The 27,155-nt window shown below is 36.5% G+C and overlaps 1 protein-coding gene across 3 annotated transcripts in view; it reads right to left on the minus strand.

Moving 5' to 3' along the window:
• Positions 1-538: 538 nt before the first annotated feature.
• ARHGAP42 (Rho GTPase activating protein 42) overlaps positions 539-27,155 on the minus strand; it is a 305,485-nt gene continuing 278,868 nt past the window's right edge. For all 3 annotated transcript variants that reach the window (XM_045790829.2, XM_045790828.2, XM_087868223.1), the window contains 9 exons: positions 26,537-26,595; positions 22,987-23,092; positions 18,304-18,463; positions 16,979-17,123; positions 15,252-15,632; positions 14,717-14,873; positions 12,488-12,550; positions 4,981-5,060; positions 539-4,550 (listed from right to left, as the gene is read on the minus strand). In XM_045790829.2, coding sequence (XP_045646785.1) covers positions 4,462-4,550; positions 4,981-5,060; positions 12,488-12,550; positions 14,717-14,873; positions 15,252-15,632; positions 16,979-17,123; positions 18,304-18,463; positions 22,987-23,092; positions 26,537-26,595 — 1,240 coding nt within the window. In that variant the 3' untranslated portion in view covers positions 539-4,461. The remainder of the gene's footprint in view (positions 4,551-4,980; positions 5,061-12,487; positions 12,551-14,716; positions 14,874-15,251; positions 15,633-16,978; positions 17,124-18,303; positions 18,464-22,986; positions 23,093-26,536; positions 26,596-27,155) is intronic.

The following is a 27,155-nucleotide window of genomic DNA, read 5'->3' on the forward strand; positions in this document are numbered from 1 at the left end:
TCTGAACCTGGCATCTTTCTTGAGGGCCAGGGAGAGCAGTGATGACCTACTGGGTTACCTAACTAATACAACAGCTTCTGAACACTGATCTAGAATATCAGATCAGTTTTCTGCCAATGGCTCACTGTGAGTGCTGTCAACATTCTTATTTGAAACTCCTGATTTAAACCTCTGGATGCAGCTGCCATAAAAAATGAAAAGTATTATTTATTGATCTGATCTTTTAAAAGTACATGTCACTTATAAGTGAGAGTTCATCTAAGATTACTACCAAGTAGAACTTGCACATTTGAAGCAGGGAGATTTTGGTGACAATGCATGGATACAGTGAATGTATCAACTAAGTTGATAAATACCTGGCAAAAAGTCTGTAGCTCAACAGGAGACAGCCAGGGCATAGACTATTTAGAAAGGTTAACTTCATTTGTAAAAATTGTTTTGATTTTGGAAGGTGACCAAAAAAGATAGGAACCAAAAGTAAATAGTAATTTTTACCATTATGGGAAAACTTTACTCAAGTGCAAAATAACTTCTGGACAATAGTAAAGTCTTTTTTTTTTTTTTACCAGAAGATATGATTTGGGGGTCATACTCAGTGATGTTATTAGGTCATACATAGTAACAGCTGCAAATTACAAAGGTATTGTAAAAACAAAGAACAAAATCTGACTGTAAATGGTCTTACTGACTTACAAATCTGTAACTCAATAAAGTATAATTCAAGTGGGAGCTCTAAATGCTAATTAAGGCATCCTGAATACATAATTGAGGGGTATACTACAAATATAGTTGTTTGGAGAACAACTCTGAAGAGTCCTCTGAAGGACTCCTCTACACCAGCATCCATAGGAATGATATCCTTCTAATATCAAATATAGACACAGACCTGAAGGAAGAGGCTGGGAGTAATAAGGTGAATGAGGTCATCACCACAGGATTATGGTGCTAGACTTTTTTCCCCTTACCACCCAGTGGATTTTTCTTTTAATCTGGTGGATTTTTAAAAGTCATGCTGCAATATGTAAAACCAATTATCATAGAATTAGAATAAAAGTTATTATGTATCTTTATTTTTCCTACTTGGGAACTTCAATAGTTTGAGATTATAAAGTACATTTTTTTTTCTCCACCATCCCTGAAAGAGCTAGCCAAGAAGCCATTGCTGAGAAACCTGGTTGTGAGCATTCACATTACAAAGCACAGAGAGCGAACACAACAACCAAAACCACTCAAATCCAACAAGAAGAAATGGCACTTCCTCATACTACATGGACTTCACAGGAATACAAAGACTATTTTACTTTTCAAACATTTACACATAACATAAGAAAAGCCTTCAGTTAACTGACCAGTTTCTATAAACTTGGTAGAGTTATGACATTACAAGAGTCACCTGTTAAATACATAAATGTTTTGTACTTGGAGATATTTTCACATAGTACACAAGATGATTAACTTAGACTTATCAATCTTTTCCTCACACTGATTATACCGTAAGTAGTGTTTAGGGTGTCCACATTGTGCATTCTGAAGATGTGCATGTGGCAATTCTAACATATCTTCACATTGTCCCTGAAAAGCTAAGGTTTCATTATTGAAATGCGGTTACAATTTTTAATGTGATCCTGTTTCAATGACTGCCATTACCTTCTTGTGTAATTAATATTGCATGTAATTTAGAGCACATGTCTTGATTTTCTCAATGCTCATAAACACCTTATCTGTAGGAAACATATTTTTAAGGAAAATCAACTTTAGTCTATCTTCAGTATATGGCCATGACCTACTTACACATGTAATCAATATGAAGGAAATAGGACCATACCCATAAATCTATAATGTTAAAACTGCAAAAAGAAGTACAATTTGAACAAGCACTTGTACTTCTGTTTCAAAAAAGGGATCACAGTAAGTAATGCCACAATAAATGTTTCACTCTGAGAAAGGAGAGCGGGGCTTTACATCCATGTCTTATACAGCAAAACCTCTAATTCCTTACTGATCATCACTGGAATTAGCTCTCAGACAATTCAGAGAAAGGAACACTCTGGTCTGTGTTAAAATAAAATGAAGGTTGAGATTTCTTTATGCAGCAGCAAGTGAAGTAGAATTCTGAATCTTTCTTTGGAGTCAAGTTGGTCTTTGAAAGAAAATCAATTTGCCATTAAGAGGTTCTAATCTAGTAGGATGCCAGATGATGGCAAGGGTGTTTAAAACTGAGAGTGTCAGATAAGCTAAGGGACTAGTACATTGGAAAAACTACCTTCTGTTCCAGCAGAGAGTAGTCAGGGTGTCAGCAATGCTATTATTACTAGAAAGGGCCAACAAGGATCTAGAGACCAAAAAGCTCTAGCAACACCTGATTATAAGTATACAAATATCAATAGCAGGAGGTAAAAAATAAACATTTATCAGATTTTTTCATTATATTAACTAATTTTTACAACATTAAATATTTTTCATTCCTTTATTTCAATGTACTGATACTTATTTCTGGTTGTGACTCTGCCTACTGTTATTCTTTTTAAGTTCTAATCTAATATTCCATTTTTAATTTTAAAAGCATGAGTGTTCTAAGGCATAGTTGTGTGTATATGTATGCACATATAATTTAACCTGTTAACGCTAGAAACATTCATTTAAAGTAGAAGAAATTGAGACTACAGATTATATTATCACATAAAAAGAGTTTTATGCAGTCAATACCTGAGTGTCTGTACAGTGGAGAACTCCGAAGTAACAAGTAAAAAATTATGGCCCAGTGGACCAGTGCTGTGGCAGGCAATGGTAAGTAACCAGCTTTTTGGAATCTTGAGAAAAAAGGCTCTTTGCCACATGCAGATATTTATAGAAATAATATTTTAGAATAATTGAAATAGAAATAATAGAAACAATTGTTGATGTATGACCAGATGTTGGTGATACATTTAAACTGGTAGTAAATACCTACTTCTATGTTCTATAAATTCAGTGAATTCTTAATAAAGCTGTAAACTGAAAGGCATAAAAGAAAATCATGTACAGATTTCATTCCTGCTAAAGGTGATTAAACGATTTTAAATTCTGTGGTTCAGAATGATTTAAGAATCCTGTATCTTTATGTTTGGTGTCTACTGCAATTAAGCATAGAATTTAAAAGGTATAGTTTCTCTACTAGTGTCTTTAAAAAACATCTTTATCATTTGTACAAGAATTCCTCAAAAGCCAAAATTAAAATTAGATAACAATAAAATACGTTGACACTTTACAGTGTTACAAGTAGAATTCAGGCTGCATGCCTTAAAACTGCACTTTTTACAGTTTTCCTATTATTGTAGTTCTATTTTGTGATGCCAATATAATGCCACTAGCAGATGATATGTGCATATGACTTATGTTAATGTAGTAAAATTATATGTGTTTTTATTTATATGTTAATGTAGTAAAATTTCATAAAATCCCCAAATTATAGTTTTATACATCCTCTTAACCAGGCGTCAGCAAACCAAGACCCACGAGTCAAATCTGGCTTGCTGCCAGTTTTGTATGGCTCATCAGCTAAAACATTTTTATTTTTAAATGGATTTTAAGAAGTTAAAGAAGGATTTTATTTTCAAATTTCAGGTCCATAAATAAAGTTGTACTGGCACTAAGCCATGGTCATTTGCTTATTCATCGTCTATGGGTGCTTTCTGCTACAATGGCAGGGTTGAGTATTGTGGTGAAGACCTTCAAGGTCTGCAAAACTCCCAAATATTTACTATCAGGCCTTGACAGAAATAGTTTGCTAATCCTTGCTATGCCCATAGAAGGTGTCTGGAATGCTGAATGGAGTGTTTATGTTCAAATCAGTGTATGACTTAATTTGATTTCATTTATAGACATCATATACATTATTCCTTTTGACTATCATCATCTACTTGGTAAACAAATAAAAATAAACTTATGTTAAAAAAAAAAACTTATTCCTTGAAATGTTTAGGACCAGCAAAACAATCATATATAAAAGAAGTAAATGCTTAAGAAAAAATAATAAATGAACAATTTAAATTACATTTTTAAGTAATGATTTCAAGGTTCCTCAGAGAATGCCAGACAGTAAAGGACATACCTTAAAATACTTACAGCAAATTTCTAGTTTCCAAATATCTGGGATATAGTACTTAATACAGTATTTGAGATTCTACAATTGTTATGGAAGAGACAACGTGCAGAGTTACTTATTAGAAAAAAACAGGGGAAGAAAGATTTTAAAATAAACAGTCAAGAAGTAAAAAATAAAAAAAAAATGGCATGGCAAGCAGTTTAAGCATTTTTTTCTTTTCCATTTATAGGGAGCTACATAGTCTGCTGGTGTAGAAATTTGATAGAAATTTACTTTTCATTTAGTGGGCTGATTCCCATATCTGTGTCAGATAAAATCATAGTGCTTATTATTGTTACCATGGATACCATGAAGATACTGCCATCCACTAAACAGTATTAGAGGAAGACAACATAATTTTCTGGAACTAGTCCTGTTTTGCCTTCATAAGTTGCTTTCAACCATCCTGGTTCCACTGATGGGTACACTGACAAAAAATAAAAAATAAAACAAATGTGATTCAATCAACATTAGCCTCAAATAATTATATAGATAAATGGGTAAATATCCACATCAGATTGCATATATACACTCAAGTTGTCAAAACAATGTCACAGCACATTTAAGACTGGAAATGTCCTTTGCATTCATGTAACCAATCTTTCCTCCTCCCCAATCCCGCCCAGCCTTCTATCTTTCCCATCTACCCCATCCCTTCTTCCCTCTGCCTCTCTTGAATACACAGGAAGAAACCGGGCTGTAGAAGAATTTGATGCATTCACTTGTACACGTTATGAGAGGCAGAGCTTGGACTAGACTCTGAGTCTCCTGGTTTCTATTTTAGCTTCTATTTCGTACACTATTCCTTCATCTTCCCCATGATAATCAACCTAAGTGAAGGGAATGAGTATACTTACCATTAGAAAATATCGCCCCCTGTGGGAAGGAAAGCTCATGGCTGTGCTCTGCTTTACAAGAGTACATGGCTTTGGCTTGGCTGAAAGAACAAAAAGCAATTTATAAAATCCACAACACACAAGTACATTTATACTTCAAGTTATTCTTAAAAAATGATATTAGTTTTTAGTTGTAAGAGTATAATATACATAAAACACACATGTAAGTGAGCGTAAGAGCATTTTTCACAAACTGAATATATTTGTGTAACCAGATCAAGAAATCAAACATTGACAGCACACTAAAAACCCTTCTTGTGTTTCCAGGAAATGTCCCCAAGGGTAATTAACCTGGCTTATAACAGCACAAAGTGGTTTTAAAGAATACTATTATATAATAATTAGTATGCTGGCAAACAGGCTCATTTTTACACATATATAGAAATTCATAGGTACCCTAAAGCTTTTTCTACTTTTCAGACTATCAGAAGTGAGACCCCAAAATTGAAGGCTTACAGAGTATAGTAAATAAATTAAGTGGGCATGATACAAGAAAAACAATAGGATACACTGATGCTAAATGGCAACCAACAATAGCCTCATTGTCAGGGAGATGATGACAGATGGAGGCTTTGCAAACCAGAGCCTATACCCACCTCCTAAAGTAGGATGCCAACACTCTTATGAGAATTCAGACTCAATGTAACCAGCTACTCTGGTTTCTTAAGAGAAGCCAGAATTTCAGAGTTTTATATGAGATCTATTTTAAAATATTTGAGCCTACACTAAAAAGCCATCAACTGAGGCTGCTCATCAAGTCGCCAGTCAAGTCACCTTTATTCTTCAACATCCAATTACCTGGGCAATCAATGTGCAAGTTATCCTGACTTCACCTACTTCTCACCATCTCTATCACAACCAGAGTCCAAGCTAAATTCATTTTTGGTGTGGCTCACTAAATGGCTTCCTAGCTTTCTAAATCCTCAAGTCTTCCTATTTTGTCTCCTTACAATCCATTCTATACAGAGCAGCCAGGGGGCAGTTTGATAAATGTTCTGATGATCATGTGATGACTGCATTATTTCCCTGAAAACAACCATTGGTTTCTAACTCTAGCCTCCACACTATGCATAATCAGGTACCTGTCAGCATCTTCTGCTTTTTCTGTACCTGCCTCTGCTCACCTACTATACTCCAGTCACACTGGTCTGCTTTCACCTCCTCAAACATGCCAAACTCATTCCCACTCAGGACGATCAGGGCTTTGCCCTGAGATGTTTCCCTCTTTTTTTTTTTTGTTTTTTTTTTTAAGATTTTATTTATTTGACAGAGAGAGTAAGAAAGCACAAGTAGGCAGAGCGGCAGTCAGAGGGAGAGGGAGAAGCAGGCTCCCCGCTGAGCAGAAAGCCCTATGCAGGGGCTCCATCCCAGGATCCTGGGATCATGACCTGAGCTGAAGGCAGATGCTTAATCAACTGAGCCACCTAAGCATCCCAAGATGTTTACCTCTTGATCTTCACATGGCTATGCACTTCTAGTTCATCTTTAATTTCTTAAGCTTTGCTAAAGGTTAGGTCTTCCTGACCACACACTCTAAAATAGTTGCCCAGGCAACTATCATACTCACCTCTTTTAAGTCTGCATGGTGTTAATATCAGGCATTCTGTTACTATTGATATTTCTATAATCTTCTCCCCTCAGTTAGAATGTAAGCTCCCTGAATGATGCTTGATGCTTAGTAACTCAGTATTTGCTCAATCAATGAATGGGAAAAAAGGTAAGATGCTCTGGGCTCTGTTTTCTACACGATGAGTCCTTTTAAGCCTGAAGGCACCCTGTCCTTCCTCCTTGAGGTCTCAGTACTTTACCTGCAAAGAAGCATCAGCAAGCAGTGTTTGCTATCTACAACTCTCTCAAAGAGCAGTGTAACATTATTATTTCATTTCCCTGTTGGAAATAGATGCTGGGTCTTATTCCCTTACACTCCCAGAATGAGACTAGGTCATTTATACTGGAGTTCCCAAACAGATATCTGAAAATTAGAAAATTAAAAATCAGAGAAAAATTATGTTCCTTCCCCCAGAATCTATTTCATGAGGTGAGTCTTTCAGAAAGTTCGCTAGGACAGCCTGCAGCAGGCAGATTTAGAAATGACTACTAGCCCAATGCAACATAGTCTAAGGAAGAATTGAGGAAGTACAGGTACCCAGAGAAAGACAGGGCTCTACACTAAACAGCCATGTTAGGGCACCTGCGGGGCTCAGTCGGTTAAGTGGCTGCCTTCAGCTCAGGTCTTGATCCCAGGGTCCTGGGACTGAGCACCACATCGGGCTCCCTGCTCATCAGAGAACCTGCTTCTCCCTCTCCCCCTGCCTGCCGCTCTGCCTACTTGTGCTCTCTATCTCTCAGTCAAATAAATAAATAAAATCTTTTTTTTTTAAAGAGCCATGTGTATGTGTGTGTATATGCATGCATGCACATGAATGTGTTTGCATGGGTGTGTTGGTTGACATGGTGTGGGTGTGGGGGAAGAGGATAATACCAAGTTATGAAGACTTCTAAGAACCAGAACATGGTAATCTTAAATAGAAAGAATATTAGTTTTTCCTATAAATCTTCCAGTCAATTATAATCATTTAATCTAATATAATTTGGGATAATTTTATCTGATATAATCGGATGTCTGATGAAATTGAGGGCTCCAGAGCCATTTCTCTAAAAATATGTAAAGATTTTTCAAAAAATCAAATCTTCTAACAGCAAAAATTTCCCCCTAATATTAAGTCTTTCTGCTTTGAATCATTAGGAGATGCATGAGGTAACAATTTTCAGTTATAGAAAGCAGTAAGATACAATATCCTTACAATGATATAATTTTTAAAATTATACTCTAAATGCAACCAAACTATTTTTGTTAATATTTCAGACATGAATGTTCTCTCTATAGTGTTTTATGGGATTTGATAGCAAGGGGGAGGCATGTAAAATAATTACATCACTAAGTAAATGGATATTGTTAAATGTGTCAAAAATACATAGCACAAAATATTATCTGTCATGACTTTTCAATTATCTGTGCATATGACTAGACAGGTATAATTTTCTTCTGCTGAGATTTGTAACTACAGGTGTTAACTCAGCAGAGAGCTTTGATGATTTAATGTCACTGTCTGTGACAGTGAAGTTTTCTCTCCAGGTGCTAATGCTTCCTCTTTTACTGCCTTGGTATATTGACGATGTGAAAATAACACTGTCACCTACTGAGTCTCTCTTCAGAAGATCCTGATATCCTTTGAAAAGAATTTTGAAATCTTGCTTCTTATTGCATGGGAGAGTAAGGTAATGGCACTCAGCATCCTGAAAGCCATTTCTTCCCTTATCATCCAGAGGATGATCTGTTCACAAGACCCATTCTTAATTCTAAATGCTATTACTGATGTACTCATCAGTACAAAGTATCAAAACAAAGGTTTGATAGGGCGAGTGTGCAAAATTCACAATGCTTATCTTAATATAAGCAACATTTTAAAATGTCACCTAATTAAAAGTGATATAATGTTTTCTGGAGAGCCACTTAATGATACACACACACACACACACACACACACACACACACACACACACAAACATACTCTTTTTGTATGAAAGAAAGAGAGATGCATACAGATAGAGTTAAAAAGATGCCAAAGTAGTAACATACAGAAAAGCTAAAAATAAAAAAAATCACAAACTAAGTCTTCATCAGAAGATTTAATAAATGAATACACACCAATCCAATACAGCACTAGGCAGATACTACAAATAGTAATGTAGATGAACACATGACATGAAACAGTGCTAGCACATAAGGCAAATATTTTACAAAAAAAATTGTCCTTGCAAGACCCCTAAATTGCCCATGACTCTTGACAATAAATACTGCATTTGCATTTTGGTCACTGGTTGGAGATTTCTTAAATTAGTCACATATTCCTTTCTTAGGCTTCTGTCAACAAATACTGGCTGTTTCTGGCTTGGATGTCTGAGTATTGAAGGCCTCAATGCTAAAGAACTCCTATGGGAGCTTGTAGTTAAAGCTGCTTATATCAAAGGCATGTGTATTGCAACTCCATTGAAAATGAAGTGAAAACGTAACAAAGTATTTATTTTTTTTTTATTTTATTTTTTTTTAGAGAGAGAGGGAATGTTTGCATATGTGTGAGCAGTCAGGGCAGGGGCAGAGGAAGACAGAGAACGAGAAAGAGAATCTCAAGCAGGCTCCACACTCAGCACGGATCCTGACTTGGGGCTCGATCTAATGACCCTGAAATCATGACCTGAGCTGAAATCAAGAGTCTGATGCTTAACCAACTGAACCACCCAGGTGCCCCAATAACTAAGTCTTTTTAAGTTAAAAATGTGTATTTTCTTTGTTTATCTAACATTTTGTTGAGCACCTTTCCTGTGTTGGGCACTATGTTGGAACAGCGAATACCACCTTCAGGGTTCCTTTTCTGTGTTTATCACAGAGGAGTGAGTGGTTCACAAAGTATAGTCAAGGGGAACCTGGATGGATGGGTAGATGGGACCCTGAGAGGACATTGCTCTGATAGCAAATGAAGTATATATGAGAATCCATTTATTTCCTATTATGCCATATATTAAAGAGGTCTGTAAAAATGTAAAATAATGTAACTCTTTGTATTAGAAAATATTTTTCATAAAATTTATGTTATTTATGCTAATATGTAATGGTCTTTAAAAAATATTTGTAAAAAATATTGTTTTAATGGTGCTTTGGTGGGATTAAGGAAAAGAGGTGTCTATTCCTGAGCTCTCAGCAGTCACCATCATTAAGGAATGGAAGCAGATTGGAGCATGGCCACAACAGAGGAGAGGGCCTCCTCTTCACAACCTCCTAGAAAAGCCACTGGAATGATCTGCTCAACTGTATCCATGAGTAGATTACCACTTTGCCCAATGACTCTGCAGTAACTCCTGGAGGTGTTACTTTCCTGTTACTCAAAGCCATCCACTGAAGTCTCCCACTTGGTCTCTTTCCCAAACATGGCTAGTCATCCTACTACCCACTACTGGTTCTATCATTCTTCAAGATCCAATTCAAGGGTAACCCTGAACTCCCTAGAAAGAAAGCAAAATAAGCATTATAGGAGGTTAGTAAGGGAAATGCCCTCAATTTCTATGTGTTGTTCACTTGTATTTAATGGTATAAAAGAGTATCAGGTGACTGTTAATAGTTAATGATTAAGTACCATTGATGTATTAGAAACTTGAATATTTTAAGCAAGCATTTTAAATAGTAACAACAATAGTTACTATTGTAGACCATCTACAGAGAACTCACCAAGTACTTCAAATACATTACAGTGTACATTTACAACAATTTGTCAAAAGAATTATGACCTTCATTTTATAGATAAAGAAAACAGATTTCCTAAATATGTCACTCCAAGGTTACTATAACTAGGAAGTGGTAGACCAAGAATTTAAACCTGGGTCTCTCTGACCCTGACGTTGGTTGTGCTCCACTGTGCCTGTCTCTTGGTGAAAAGTTCTGACACTGTCAACAAATGCTGTGGAATTGTTGACAAGTAAAGACTCCAACCTTTAGTGCACTGAGTGAGCTCTAAGTTTATGCTGACAGCCACTAGAAGTTGATTTAGAGTATAACTTAAGAGCATATTAAAAATGCAAAGGTTGGTTGTTAAACATCTGAGTATATGACAGTGTTCTCATTTACTTCATTAATAGCTGCTTTTCTTAAAGCTTTTAAAGGATTAGCTCTGATCCCAGAACTTGAGCCCTTAACAAATTGTTTAGAACTTCATAATAAAAGGGCTCCACCTAGTGGAGCAATTCAACTATATAGCAAGATAGAAGTAGCAAAGTTAAGTCCCTTACACTAAGGCCTAAAAATGATGATAGTTTCAGAGAAATGATGTTTGCTCTGACATGCACAGTACCTAGTTTTCACCATGCTTTGATAAAAAGGAAGAAGGTGAAGATACTATGGATGGAGGTAAAGTAAATGCAAGTACTCTGGGATTTGTTCATAAGTTCAACGCATTGACCAACATCCCAGTAAGATACCAAAGTAGCTCTACTCTGTGAAGTCAAAAACATTAATACACAAAGACCCGTGCTAGGCCTTGGGAAAAAAACAAAACAAAACAGAATGTGAAGGTCAATGTTAACCCTAGTAACTAGAACAAGCCTAACATTGCATAGGTATTTAATAAACACTTTCTAAAAAAAGTCCACATACTTCAAAAAGTCAATAAAAATTCTATGGTTGAATACTTTTTAAAAATTTTAATTCTAGTATAGTTAATATTAGTTATCATAATATTAGTTATATTAGTTGTAGATGTACAATATAGTGGTTGCATAACTTTTAAAATAACTATACAGTGATACTTCAATTAATTGTGATAACTTTTCTTCATAGCCTTGATTATCCAAACATGGGAAGCTCAAAATTGCCTTTGTACATCCAAAGGAAAAATCAAAGTTTGTTCTTCAAGTGCTCTCATTTATATACTCTTTTAATAGCAAGCATTTATTGAATGACTCGGACCTGTTGCTGATGGTAAAACAATACAAAAAAACCAAACATACCAAAATATTAAAGAAATTCCATTATTTCAGACATATTCAAACTAAAAATCAAAGCCCTTCTCACGTGGATGAGAATATCAATTCGGAACAGGAGGAGAGGAAAGCGAAACCTTAGAAGCAAGCACAGTATTAGCAACAAGAGGTAACAATCTGTGTCCTTTTAACAGAGAGGAAGGTAAAATCTGGGAAACCTGAATGAAGAACTGTACTCAAAAAAGGAGCGGCTTAGGCCGATCAGCTCTACAGCAACACAGTGGCCATTAAGAATAAGCATATTTTTCAGTGCATGCTCATAAAGCTTCTTTCAGAAAAAGTTCTAGAATATACTTTTTTAAAAGTCAAGAATATACTTTTGAGGCACACCTGGATGGCTCAGTCGGTTGGCATCTGACTCTTGGTTTTGGATCAAGTCGTGATCTCAGGGTTTAGATCAAGCCCTGAGTCTGGCTCTGTGCTCAGCAGGGCGTCAGCTTGAGAGTCTTTCTCACCCTCTCCCTTTGCCCCCCGCCCCCACATTCATGTGCACGCTCGCTCGCTCTCTCTCAAATAAATTAATAAATCTTTAAAACAAATTTAAAGAAAAAGAATATATTTTTCAAGTTTCCAGAAATTGTCATCAAAAGAGTTTTTGCCATGCCAAGAGTTACGGCAACTTGTATCTTTCAGAAAACTTGTTTAGAACCCTTCCTTTGTGAAGATTTTAGTAAATGAGGCATCACTGGAAGAGTCTGAGAGGCTAAATGCTGTTTACAGATGTGACCTTTTTTCTCTCTGAAGATAGTGGGTGTAGATTTGACCATCTACAGACCTGTAGGTCAGAGCAGTCAAAGATGACCCAACATGTCAACAAAAGACAACAATGTCACCACTATTCTATTTATTTTTTACATTAAAGGTTTTGAGAACTTACCGCCCAGTAGAAACCAGCTTAAGTGAACCAACATTTTCAAACAGTTGGGCTTTTGCTGCCACACTGAAAAATAATTTTAAAATGCAAGTTCCATTAAAATCAATCAGAAAATCATTCAGTTCAAAGTATAATTTGGGGTTATCAGTTAACACACCCAAAAACAGTTAAGAACTAGCTGCAAAATTTGACCTGAATTTTAATTGTTTTAAGCTTTAATGTGGAAGAAATTTTTAGATATAGTCTCCAATTCACAGAGTAGCAGATGTAATAAACCTATAGCTACCTCCCCTGGGGATTTTACTGTCCTCATCTTTTCTACTTCAGAAAACCCTGGGAGCAGTAAAAAAGAACATTTTCTCCCCACCCAGCTTTTGGCAGTGATTATTGACTCCTGTGGAGCCACAGGGAAGAATCAAATCATCAAGACAAAAGAACTGTTGTTCATTCTGATAGCTAAGACAAAACTAACTCTAAAATGTTTCTTTTCTTTCTTTCTTTCTTTCTTTCTTTCTTTCTTTCTTTCTTTTTTTAATATCTGAACATAGTTCTTAAAGTGAAAAGAGGGAACTCTGAAAATACGGCCAATAAATACATTTGTGGATTTAAATCATGGGAGGCAGGGCATGATCAACTTGAAAAAGTGAGACTATATTAAAACTAAGGCACCCTGGGGTAATTAGAAAAGTTTCTATACTTACTAGAAGAGAGCATCAAATTCTGTGAATGATGTTTTAAATTAGATTTTTAAAGTGTATCTTATTTCTTTAATTGACAAACTTTTCTCCCAGAGCCTAGCCAGTTGATAATATGAAGGGTCATTTTACACCTAATACAGAATATATATTCTCTCAATTTTAATTTCTACTTCATCAGTACAATTACAAAACAGAAGCAAATCTTCTCTTTCCCTCACAAAGGATGGAGTTTATATTCTCCTATCTCCCTTGACATATTGGCTTAAAATATATTTTCCCTTAATGGCTAGAACTATACACACTGCACAGTAGACAGATTTATAAATATAGTATTTGTCTATACAGTGGTAGTTGGATTTCTGACCAAGAGAGATAATGTATGTCAAATACCTTCTGTAATCAAAAGGTTCTTGTCAAAGAAGGTGATGAACGAATGAATTTAAGATACTGTTCCTACGGAAACAGGCTTAGCAAAATGCCTTACTGGACTTTAAATGGATAATTAACTTTCCTTAACTTTCCTAATATTAGTTCTCATTATCTCTAAAACGAGGTTTCTACTACCTACTGTGGAGGGACACGAAGGACATTAAGAGAACACATGTAAAGGTGCCCAGTAATTGCCCATATAGCATTTGAAAAGCTCAGTAAAACTCAGGAAAATAAAATGAATGGGTTAAAAACTTTCCTTTTTAGATTTTGCTTTCTTCTTTATCCAAGTTCCCATTTTCTCTTCTTTGTCCCCTTCCTATTTGCATCCATGTACTCTATCCTATCTGCCTTTACATTTCTGGGTCTTTTGTTAGAAGTACTCCCTTTCGGGGCGCCTGGGTGGCACAGCGGTTAGGCGTCTGCCTTCGGCTAAGGGCGTGATCCTGGCGTCATGGGATCGAGCCCCACATCAGGCTCCTCCGCTATGAACCTGCTTCTTCCTCTCCCACTCCCCCTGCTTGTGTTCCCTCTCTCGCTGGCTGTCTCTATCTCTGTCAAATAAATAAATAAAATCTTTAAAAAAAAAGAAAAAAGAAGTACTCCCTTTCACCTTTCATGCTCCTTGTTTTCCATGAACCTGTTTAAATCCGTGAATACTCACATTGCGGAGACAGATAATGGAGAGGAGAGAAAACAAACTCTCACAATGTAGAGAGCAGTTGTATTTCTAATAAAGAGGTGGGGGAGGTGGGATATGGGCAGTTGGCTCAGCTGAGAGGCAGATGTCTATCTTTTACAGAATGTCTAGTTTCAAAAAAGCCCAAAACTACTGTATTATACATCTATTCTCATATCTTTAAATTAAGTCATAGCTCTGCTTGTAAGGCAAATACCTGAAATCGTATGTGTGTGGAATATATATACCTTAAGCCTACTCTAATTGGTACATCATTGTAGAAGAGGACAGGGTCCTACAGAAGTTGACTGTTCCCACACTACAGATGAGGCATTCAGCTGTGGGACTCCTAAGGGTTCTTTTGGACATACTCAACTCCTGTGTATCCCTGGAAGATACACCAAATGCAAACTCTCTTTCACTTACACAGAGCCAGGTCGCTGGTAGCCATTGCTTGAGGCAGTGTCTAGCCTTAACCTCCTGCACATTTTTGGAGGCAGGTCTGGGTTTGGTGGGGCTTTGGGCATCTCTTTGGAACCTACAGAAGTTAAGCTTTGAATGGATCCACTGTAGCTCTTGCTTCCTAAAAAAAAAAAAAAAAAAAAAAAACCAAGAAAACAGGCAAGGTGCTATCAGACAAAATAACAGCAGTAACACAGTCCATGTGCATAACAAAAGGAAGCATTTTTCTCTAAGCCCAAATGAGAAGGTACAGAATGTTCTTTGAGCATAGCAGCCCATCACTCAGGGAGATCACAATCTACAGTAATTACAAAAACATCACCTTACAGAGATGGAAAGATTTACGAAAAAAGTCACAGTGCACAGTTTTAAAAATCCTAGCTCAGGAACAGCACTGTTAGCCCCTTCACCATTAACTTTTCCCTCCTTAATCATGCTGAATGATCCAGCAAGTGATACAGAGACAATGACGTTTTACATAAGCTCAAATCTGGTTTACCTTCAGCTGCAGAGATGGATGTGAGAGAGGAAGTTGAGGCTCTTTTCAGTCCTGAAAGCCCATACAGCCCTTTCTTGACCAGGTCTATGGGTGGGGAAACATCCCCTGGGCTGGTGACCGAGGCAATACTTTGACAATCTGATTCTGCATCTGTTTTGGTTGCATCCTCTTTAGAACTTGATTCAGGACTAGTTGTCCAGAGTCCAAGACTTTTCTGTCCATTGGAAGGTGATGGGGATACAATCCAAGGAATCCCTCCAGATTTCTCCCTGGGCTGGCAAAGAGCAGACTTGGTTGTGCTGTTTTGTTCAGAGGAGTGAGAGGAGAGTGACTCAATGCTCCCCATGGGTGTGCTGTCTGGGCTGCTGCTATAAGAGTCACCTGAGTGGGAACAAGAAAACAACAGTGGCTCTCTACTAAGAACAACACAACCAAAACCTTTCCATTCTCCAGCTCACATGTGCTCAGTGGCCACCTGATCCCACTGAAGTGACAGGCCTGTACCCGTATGGAAAACCATCGTCGGTTCTGGAGAAAGGCTTTAAAACAGGCATTTCAACCTAGTGGATGCATTTTTCAATACTATTCAAGGAAGATTTTATATGTACCCTGATCCTAAGAAATAATGTTACTTTTTGAAGGATTAGTGAGTTGACTTGAATTTGGACAAAATTTGCTTCTGGGGACACCTGGGTGGCTCAGTCAGTTAAGTGTCCAACTCTTGATCTCAGCTCAGGTTTTGATCTCAGGGTCACGAGTCTGGGTCTTGCATTGGACATAAAAAAAATTGCTTTTGAAAAAGAACTCACAAGTAACAGAAATAAGATTCTTTGGTGACATTACAAGAGATCAATGGAAGGAGGGATGTTAAAGATATGTTTCTGCCTTTTGTAATTTTCCTGTTAGGTGATTCTGAGTTATAATGCATCTGAGTCCTCCTTCATTTAAAAGCACCAGTCATGTCAGATGCAAATTAGAAGCCACTCATATTTTTAGAAGAAAGGAATTTTTCCTCTTCCTCCCAAGAATATAGCAATGTAAGAAACTGCCTATTGAACTGAATTAATTTTTAATGTTCCTGAAAGGTTTAAGAAAAAAATGAGAAAAACTGTAATAAAATATTCAAACATATCTAAATTAAAAATTAGTGTTTTCTGTTAAATACTGACTGTGAGAAAACATTGAGGGGCTTGAGAGTGTAAAATAAAATTAAACAAGTTTCACACCCACTGTGGGCTCAAGCTGCCACCCACTTTGCTGTGGGGCTTGGTTCAGAACAGTAAGTTAGTGATAATGTGTAGTGTGGTTTCTCTTTTTATTTCTTTTCTCTCTCTCTTTCAGACACTTTGATACCCAAGAGATGATGCTTTAAGGACATGATGTGAAAAGAAGAAAGAAAATGACTGCTTTACCCAGACTTTTTCTTGCTTTCTTCTCTACTACTTTGACAATAGGACAAAACCTGCTACAAAGTAGCACTCAATGTACTTAACAGCAGTTGCAGAAAAAAAGGGCACTGAGCAAACTATTTTTTTTCCTTTGTAGCAGTAATGAATTTGTTTGTTCAAGTATCTCGTAACTATACTGAAAAAGAATATATAAATGGGAAGGGAGTGTTGGGGAGACAGTATCAGTAAAATCATCTATTTCTACCCTAAGGTTGGTAAGGTGAGGTAAGGCTAAATCAAAGAACGTAGAAAGCATCTCCCTACAGCAGGCACACTTACTATCAGGTTCTGCCAAACATGGTGTATACCTCCCTCTGGGCTTCCGGGAACCTGTGGAGAGGCAGATTGCTCGTGTCCTTCGGGATCCAGATCGAGACTGAGGCTGAGGAAGAGGAATGTTTGGGTCTGGGGCAGTATGAAAAATCTACATACAAAAAAAAAAATGGATAGAGGTCAATAAAAGGGGGGAATTGCCATTTTCATCATAAAATGATATTTATGAGTTAATAATCTTAGAACTATATGCTATTTAATCAGCTTCATGGCAAAAGATGCTTGATACAAAAAATATCCTATAGCAATTATAACTTTCTTTTCCACTTACACTGAGTAATGTCCATTCTCTGGGTTTTCTTTTCTATCTTCCCCAATTTCCCAACAATTAATTTCAGAAGATATTCCAATAATTTCAAATATGAATAAACATCTGTGTCAAGACACATTGACTCTTACTATTGTGATATTTTTTTTCTCACTTCATGCTGAACATAACCTGAAGGGAAGAGGCTCATTCTGTATCATTTCTCCAGCCAAGAAGTTTTTTGCTTTTCAGGAGAAGGTGCTGTCATGCTGTTGGCCCTGAGCTGTCTTGGAACATGACAAGCTGCAGGGAAAAGTCTGAGCACAGCTACAGGATACAGCCAGATGGTCATGGGTTGTGAGTGCTTGCAACCTTAGATAAATGAAGGATATTCTTCTACAGGCACCAAGAAGGGACCCAGGGAAGGAGAGGGCATAGTCTTTCTCTCACGAGGACTAGACCAGGCATAAATGGATCACAAATGTTTTGACTTTTAATGGCTGGATTTACTTAACAATCCAATCACTTTGACTTTCCCAATTTCCCATTTCCACAGTTATTCTAAGATCTCAATCTTGTCAAAGAAACCATGTTTAAAGACTCAGAGAAGACTTCAAGACTGTCCCTGGAATTCTTTTGTTTTATTGAGAATATTATTGCTGCTGTAAGTCTAATTCCAGAGAGATAAAAAGGTTAAAACTAGACTTAATCACCAAGTGATTCTAACAAATTCTCTGAATATAAGCAAAAAATTCACTACATAAATACTTTTCAAGAGAATCTTGAAAAGTAAATGATGAAAAATGAAAGGAAACCATTTACCTGGAGGACTCTGAGAAGCCCTTAAAAACCAAACAAGAAAAAAAGAAATCAAAGTCCTCATGAAGAAGCATTTTACACAAAAGCTACAAGACTGATACTTTATAAGAATCTGAGATCACAATGAACTGATAGAAATACAAGTGGAAAATTCCTTAAAAGCAAGGTACAAGATTTGATACTTCCACATGAAAATTCAGCCTACCTTTTCATAGTGCTCAATCAGAATTTCAACCACAATATTCTGAAATTTAATATTCATCATGGCTGCCACAGTTTCTTCTTGTGCTCTCATTAGAGTTGGGCCAAATATGACACCAAGGTTTGAGACAGTCATGAGATTTTGTTGGCTGTGTAGTGATACTCTGCACATAAGAGCAATAAAAATAACGTAAGTTAAATGTTTAATAATTAAGAAATGTTCTTATTTATCAAATTTGTGGCATAAATAAAATGTAAAATATGCCATGATAGGTTAGTTTTCCCGAGTAGTCAGGTTCAGCCACTCCCAACTGGCATATGTGGCATAGCCTTAAAAGACATAAAGTTAACATTAGCTAAGTAAAAATAATTACAAAGCTTAATTAAAGAAATAAATTTTGATACCCTAAATCGAATATGATCACCCTAGAGAGATTATGAGTTGTTAGGGATTCTCTAGGGCACTCTACTTCTTTTAGAACAGATGGTTAAGATGAGATTGGTTGGAATTATATTTCGATACACTAAAACATATTATTGAGAACCTAGTGCCAGGCATTTTCATAAATGTTATTGCATTTAATTATTCCAGGAAGTCAGATTTTCCTATTGTATAGCTTAAAAGAAAGCAAAACTGGGGTGACTGGGTGGTGTAGTTGGTTAAGTGTCTGACTTTTGGTTCTGGCTCAGGTCATGATCTCAGGGTCCTGGGATGGAGCCCTGTGTTGGGTTCCGTGTTCTGCTTGAGTTTTCTTATCTCTTTCCTTCCCCCTCCACCCCTCCTCCCCACCTCTCTCTCTCTCTCTCTCTCTCTCTCTCCACCTCTCTCTCTCTCAAATAAATAAGTAAATCTTAAAAAAAAAAAAAAAGGCAAAACTCCTAAAGTAAAAATGATGTACTCCATATAACAGCAAATTAGGGACAGAGATGCTGTTTCAATTCAGGTCTCCTGAATATGTCAGGGGTTTTCTTAAGCTTCCTACATAAGACAACTGGCCAATGAATGTTTCTATCCTTTCTTTTTCCCTTCTATCCATCCACCCATCCATCCACTCATCAACGCAAAATTCCCTGTGTGCCTCCTTAGTGCTGGGCACTATGTTAGGCAAACAGTAAGAGATGGAGATATGGTAGCATCAGTGTTGGCTTGAAAATGAAAATGAAAGAAAAAACCTCTGGTATTACTGACCTTAGCAAAAGTCAGTTACCTTATCCCAGTAACTATCAAAAATGACTTTGACTAATTTGGAAATTTGATATATTCTTTTTTTAAAAAAGATTATTTATTTGAGAGAGTGTGTGCACACATGAGTTGGGGGAGAGTCAGGGGGAAAGACTCTCAATCAGACTCCCTGCTGAATGGGGAGCCCTACCCAGGGCTTGGTCTCAGAACCCTGAAATAATGACCTGAGCCAATATCAAGAGTCAGACACTTAACCAACTGAGCTACCCAGGTGCCCCAACTGGATAGATTCTTAAGGAGAAACCCATTCATTTGACCAATCTTCTAGGTTAACCACTGCGTTTTCTATCTTACTTCTAGGCATGCTGTCAAAATACAAAGCTCTAGAAAGAAGCACAACACAAGATTATGTCTATACCTAAGTGTGCATCACTAACTACATTCCAGAAGCAAAAGTAAAATTTTATGGAGAATCCAGGATTTTGAATACTATGCAAATCCCAGCACAGGACAGGAAGAGCTGACTCTCTCACTGACTGAATTTTTCCCTTGTGCCTGAGAGAGCACTAGCTAAGAAGCTCTTGGTTAGAATAGGAAGAAGTTTCATTCCACATTTTCTTTTTACATAACCAAATATTATATATATTATAATATATATGTTATATATTGTATATATATATTAGTTGCTTAATATGTATTAGTCTACTAGGAAAGTAGTGTGTAAAGTATGTCTGGATTTAAAGCTTGGATCCACCCAACTTGGAAGCTGGGTGCTATCAGCCACGTTATTTCCTATTTCCAAGTTTCCTTATCTATAAAGAATAAGGACCCCTATAGTGTTGATAAAATTAAATAATGTTACAGGAAATATGATCTCAAAACATTAGTTTTCTTGTAATTAAATTGACTTTAGGCACCCTTGCTAAAATGTAAGAGATCCTGGTAGTGTGAGTAAACTGGAATAAGATTAATATTAAGCTCATGGGGAAAATTTTTGGAAATCCTAAAGAAAATTGGTTTTGAAAAGGAGAGTTTATGACTGTGTTGCTCAGAAGATGGAATATTTGGATGAACAATTTTCTCTTCACCAAATTTCACTTCTGCTGAGCTAACTCAATCAATATAGACACTTATCACCCCACATTTCAGCTATTTCTGCACCTCATTCCCTAAATGTGTTGTAGGGAACAGACACCCAACTGCCCTTTTAAATATTCAAAGTTAGAGTCGAAGAAGAGACCACAGATAGCCTTTATTTTGAGGATAAAAGGATTCTCAGAAAAGAAGTAATGGTTTATACTATGTCTAATTTATGTAGATTTGGAATCAATCTTTTAGTCACTGGTCCTTTAGATAGTGACCAATCCAGATCACTGGTCTTAAATTCTCTTTTCTTCAGATACATTAAGGTTGCCAGGGCCCCAAGAATGTTATCACTTGTTTGTAGTTTACTTAAGTCACTGATGATGTGGACACACATTCCAATAATACTGCTCAGTCAATGGGGATTGATTTTTTACAGGTTCAGGAAAAAAGCCATGAATGGTAGTAAAGGATGGGCAAAAGAATTTTAAGCACTCTTCTGTGGCCAGATACTATCCTCTACTATTCCCTGTACTAAAGTCATGCACATTCACTATAAGGGGGAAGTTTGAGTTCATCTAACATTCTGGATAATTAAACAAAACACTTTATGTGACACTCATATATCTTTTAAAAGCAGTTTAAAAAAGCTTTGCTAGAAAATTAGCTTGAATACACCAGGAGAATGCCCAATACATACAGTGTGGTTAAATTTCATGAAGAGGTCACACAATTGAAAACATAATTTAAGACTAAATCTGACCAAGAATCCTTGTTCATTAACTAAAAGAGGTATTGCCATATGCAACAGTTAATTATGAACTTGAAATGACACAGTTCCTAGTGGATTTCCTTCCTATTTCAAGGGGCGGGAGGGCAATTCATATTATCTCATCTGCAGGTTAAGATGAGATTTATTAACATGTTATGTAGCACTATTTCAAATATGCATGGCTCAAATTAGCACAAACTGGGTCACTACTTATAGTAAGCAACTAAGGAGTAACCATTTAATTGTGAATCATAGTACTTGCTAAGATGGAAAATACCCTTATTTGTATATGAGCCTATAAGGGAATTCTTAGTTTAAAACCTGAATTTGGGGGCACCTGGGTGGCTCAGTTGGTTAGCATATGACCCTTACTTTCAGCTCAGGTCATGATCTCAGGTTCATGAGATCAAGCCCTGTGTCAGACTCCATGCTTGATGGGCAGACTGCTGGAGATTCTCTCCCTCTTCTTCTCCCTCTACCCCTCCCTGCTCTCTCTCTCTAAATAAATAAATCTTAAAAAAAAATAAAATAAAATCTGAATTTGGACTTTTGTTTACAGTAGCATGGCAAGTGTATGGATGTGTGTATATGAAAGAGAGAGAGAATCTTTAGACAGATGTATGAGGCCACAGTACCCAGATATTTGATCAAACGTAATTCTAGATGATTCTGTGAAGGTATTTTTTGCATAAAATTATGGCAAATTTTAACATAAATTTAAAAATTTTTAAATTAAATTAACATTTAAATCAGTATACTTAGAGTAAAGCAGATTCCCCTCCATGTGAGTGGGCCTTATTCAATCAGTTGAAAGTCTTAAGAAGACCGAGGTCCTCTGAGTAAGAGGGGCTTCTGCTCCCAGACTGCCTTGGATTGGAGCTGCAACATTAACTCTTACCCGAGTCTCCAGACTACCAGCTGCCCTGCAGACTTCAGACTTAACCAGCCTTCACAATAGTGCAGGCCAGCTTGCAATCAATCTCTCTCATATATATATGCACACAATACACACAATACACACACACACACACCATATATATATATATATATATATATATATATATATATATATATATATATAAACACATGTATGTATACCTACATACACACACACAAACATCCTATTGGTTCTGTTCCTCTTGAGAAACTCGATTCCTTGATTAATTTGATATCTATCCGGATTTTTAAAAACATATATGAACTAAGAGCAGAGTCAGAAAAATCTTCAGAGACCAAGTGATGCTATGAATCCAAAGAAGAAACTAACACTAGAGTGGCACTTTGACCTGGCAAAACCTGTTGACACTAGGAGCATAGAGAATTGATCTTCAAACTTAGGGCTCACAAGGCATCTAAAGGAACTGGGGGAAAAAACATATACTCCTTTATATATTTTTAAGTTGACATGTAAGGTTTTTGTCATTACTTTAATAGTTGAGAAGGATATTAATTATTTGCATAGTGTAAACATACACAGTACATACACACACACATATATCTTACTGTCACATCATTTTTAAAAGCATATTCAATAGACTGATTATAATAACAATGTTATAGCACTGTCATACACTTTAGAAAGACATGAACAAGTTTCACTTTAATAGTTGAACAAGTAGTTAGGTGAACAACATAAATCAGAGAATTACTTGACGAGGTGCTTTATTAAGATGTCCAGCATCTCTCTGTTTTTTTCTGGCAATTTGTGCACCAATGCATGTACAGCCTCCACCCGGTAGTTTTGGTCATCAGATTCTATAACATAAAGGTTTCAAATGCTCAAGTTTTAATTGTATTCAAATGTATAAATAAACATTAGTAATCTAAACATTATAAACACTCCCACCCTCAAGCGTTATAAACATTGCATCATGCAGTAAGTATTACCTTTATCACTGGCTTAGAGCTGTTGAGTAACTTGACCATGGTGATGAAGTTAGTTAAGTAAAGAAGTCAAGCTAGCCCAGTTCCATCTAATCCACACCTGTGCTCATAGCCACTGACCTTTCATACAACCATAACTCATCACCTGCTTTGGTTTTGTTACACCAGGACAGAGTCAAACTTTAGCAATGTGAGTGATCACAGAAATTGTTAAAGACAGCCTAATGTGCCAGGTAATATAATATACTTTATCACACAGAAACCTCCTAGTGACTCCATCAGACAAAGGAAGAAGGCATTCCCTTTCAAATTTTATAGATTTGAATCTGAGGTGTCACGATTATTATGCAAATAGAGGCCTAATAGATTTTAAGCCCATGTTGACAGTGGTAAATCTGAAAAGGAAAAAACCATCTAAAGAAAGTCTAGTCTTCCAGGCAAAAGCCAACATGCTGACATATCTGCTAGAGAAACATCTAACACTTCAGAATGAAGAACCTATTTACATGCTCTTACTATAATAAACAAATTCTATGGTGCCTATCTACCCTGCCAGGCCCTTTCTCTGAAAAGTGCCCAACGGGAGGTGAGGAAAGAGCCTGGCTCACTCTGGGCCAAACACAAGGTCTCCAGAGGTTGGAATGGAGACACCAAAACTGTGATCTGTCTGCTTAGATAGGTGAAAAGGCATATCATATAAGACCAGGGTTGACATAGCTAAATGTGCTCCAAAGCCAAGAAAATCTGACTGGAAAGGGAGATACAAATAAGGCAGATATGCAGCAAAAAACAGAGAGGAGAGACCCTCCTAAAAGGGTGGGAAGAGAAACATAGGTTCCCAATTTTGCAGTTCCCAGCTGTAGGCCCATGGAAGGCCTGATCCAAACTCTGCCAGGGAATTCTGTAAGACACCTTGTAATTTCTGAATAACTTCCCCTTTTTACAGAGCTGAATTTCCAAATAATACCTAATTTTATTACCTTATTATCTGGTACATGGGATTATCCTTGACCCAGACAAAAGATGAATTCTTATCTGTAAGAATATATTTTAATTATCATGGCAGTGAATTATCTATTTGCCATGGAAATAGAGAAAAATAGCTTACAATCAAATGTTTCTATTAAAACAAGCTGCTCATTTAGCTACTTAGCTATGTGGGTCAAATGCCATTTGTTGTTAACACAAAATTTCTGTAAGAAAGAGTTCCAGGGTAAGAGTAAAACAAAAATTGGCTGGTAGCTCTGATTTTGCCATCAATGTACCAGTGTCCTTAGACAAAGTCACTGGCCCACTCAGGGACTTAGTCAATAAAATGAGAGGTCAGACTCTACATTTTCCAAGGTTTTGTTTATCTAATAAGGATAGATTTCGATGAAAAGAATATACAGTGGAGAGTTTTCAGGAAGTATAGGTGTTTATGAGATCATGTGGTCAGTCATGTATGCTGGATTGAAAACCAAGGTCACTCAAATGTTATCTGACACTTATCAGCAGACAACATTTCCTGTGACATTACAATGTGTGTTAATAAATTAATGCAACTGCTTTCTTTCTTGGGACTGTGAAAAATACTTGGTACAGTCACACCTCATACATCTTAACAATGAAATGCTAATTCCTAATTGTTACATGCTGTGATGGCTCAGATGGCAACCCAGGACTTTGGTCTCAATGTTTTAAAAGTGCGTATTTTTAATTTCTCAGCTTGCATGTTTTCACTGAGCCCCTCCCACAGTTTTTGAATTAAGCCATTATAGTAATAAGAGATCCTAATAAATGACATAGATATGTGATCATTATCAATAAATAGAGGAAAAAGGATTGATGGAAGTGCCTGTTACCTGCCAAAAATACCTGACTCTTTCCTCCAGATTTAGGAATACATTATGTAAGTATGAGTAGGTAGCATACCTGACTGTACATATTTGTAGTCTTGTCTATTTAACCATAAACTTGCTCTTGTAAGAAACTAACATTCATCAAGTAAAATGTAACTAAAATAATTCCTCTTAGCACACCAGTCACCCCAGTGAAGTCTTATTCAGTGGCAAAATATTCTATTTCATTCTGCATTTTTTTTTAAATCAAGGTTAAGTGCACTCTTGATTCCCTTTATCTATATGTCCTGTCCCCCACCCACCTCTCCTCTGGCAACCACCAGTTTGTTCTCTATATTTAAGAGCGTTTCTTTTTTGTCTTTTTCTTTGGTTTCTTAAATTCCACATATGAATGAAATCATATAGTATTGGTCTTTCTCTCTCTGACTTATGTTACTTAGGTCCGTCCATCTTGTTGCAAATGTCAAGATTTCATTCTCTCTGATGGTTTAGTAATAGTTCATCGTGCATATATATCAAATCTTCTTTACCCATTCATGTATCAATGGATACTTCTGTCTTCACCATGTCTTGGCTATTGTAAATAATGCTGCAATAAACATAAGGGTGCACATATCTTTCTGAATTGGTGTTTTCATATTCTTTGGGCAAACACCCAGTAGTGGAATTACTGGATCATACGGTAATCCTATTTTTAATATTTTGAGGAACCTCTATACTCTTTTCCAGAGTGGCTGAACCAATTTGCATTCTCACAACAATGCAAGAGGGTTCCCCTTTCTCCACATCCTCACCAACACCTGTTGTTTCCTGTGTTGATAATTTTAGCCATTCTGACAGGTGTGAGGTGATATCTCATTGTAGTTTTGATTTGTATTTCCCCGATGATGAGTGATGTTGAGCATCTTTTCATGTGTTTACTGTCCATCTGCATGTCTGCTTTGGAAAAATGTCTACTCAGGGCCTCTGCCTCTTTTTTAATCAAATTGTTTTTCTAGTGTTGAGTTGTGTAAGTTCTTTATATATTTTGGATCTTAACCCCTTATTGGATATATCATTTGCAAATATTTCCTCCCATTCAGTAGGTTGCCTTTTTGCTTTGTTGATGATTTCCTTCATTGTGCAAAGCTTTTTTATTTTGGTGTAGTCCCAATTATTTAATTTTGTTTTTTGTTTCCCTTGCCACAGAAAACATATCTAGAAAAATGTTTCTCCAGTCAATGTCAAAGAATTACTGCCTATGTCTTCATAGCTTTATGGTTTTAGGTCTCACCTTTAGGTCTTTAATCCATCATGCATAATTTCTTATTTGTTTACAAACCATACTGTCAGCTATTAGGATTGACAGTTTCTTAAGCAATATGTGGGAAAATCTTAACTAGTTGGTTTAAATTTACACCTCTAAGTGATACAGCATAAATTATACAGCATAAAATTACATCAATTATAATACATCCAATGGAAATGTACTTACTAACTGCAACAATAAAATCTTTGTGTAACTTGTAAGTCATCAGTGGTTCTGCAAGGCATCTACAATGGATAAAGAAGGAGGCATTAGAATGTCAATATCTTTTTATTTCTCCTGAACTTTCAGTGTTTCTTTAAGAGTTGGCTGATTAGGGAGTATGATCAAGTCCTAGTAGGGCTGCTACAGGCAGTACCAAAATGCAGACCTCGAAGACACCAAGGCCCTTTAGCACTTCTTGGCACAACTGTACTAAAAGGGGAGGCTGGAAAATGATTTTTTTCACTTTGTGAGAACTACTAAACCATAACAGCAAAATCTCTCTCAGATATGGGGACAATAGTTAAATAAAAAGCAAAAACAAAACAAAAAACAACTTTCAATTTCAACTTAAAAAAAAAAAAACCATGAAAACACCACATTCAAATTTAATATGAAACAAAATACTATTTAGTATTCATAAAATATTTCAGCCTCTTATTATTTGAGAAAGCATGTATAAGTTCCAAAACACTAAATATAAACATTACCACCTTATGCTATTTCACCGGAAGTGAAGGAATTGCTCTAAGTAGTGAAGTTCATGCATAGGAGCTCTGAGGAATCACATGGCAACTGCCCACGG

The sequence above is a fragment of the Ursus americanus genome, chromosome 16 (genome assembly GCF_024610735.1).
Source record: "Ursus americanus isolate L20-20 chromosome 16, mUrsAme1.1.p, whole genome shotgun sequence".
Lineage (NCBI taxonomy): Eukaryota > Metazoa > Chordata > Mammalia > Carnivora > Ursidae > Ursus > Ursus americanus.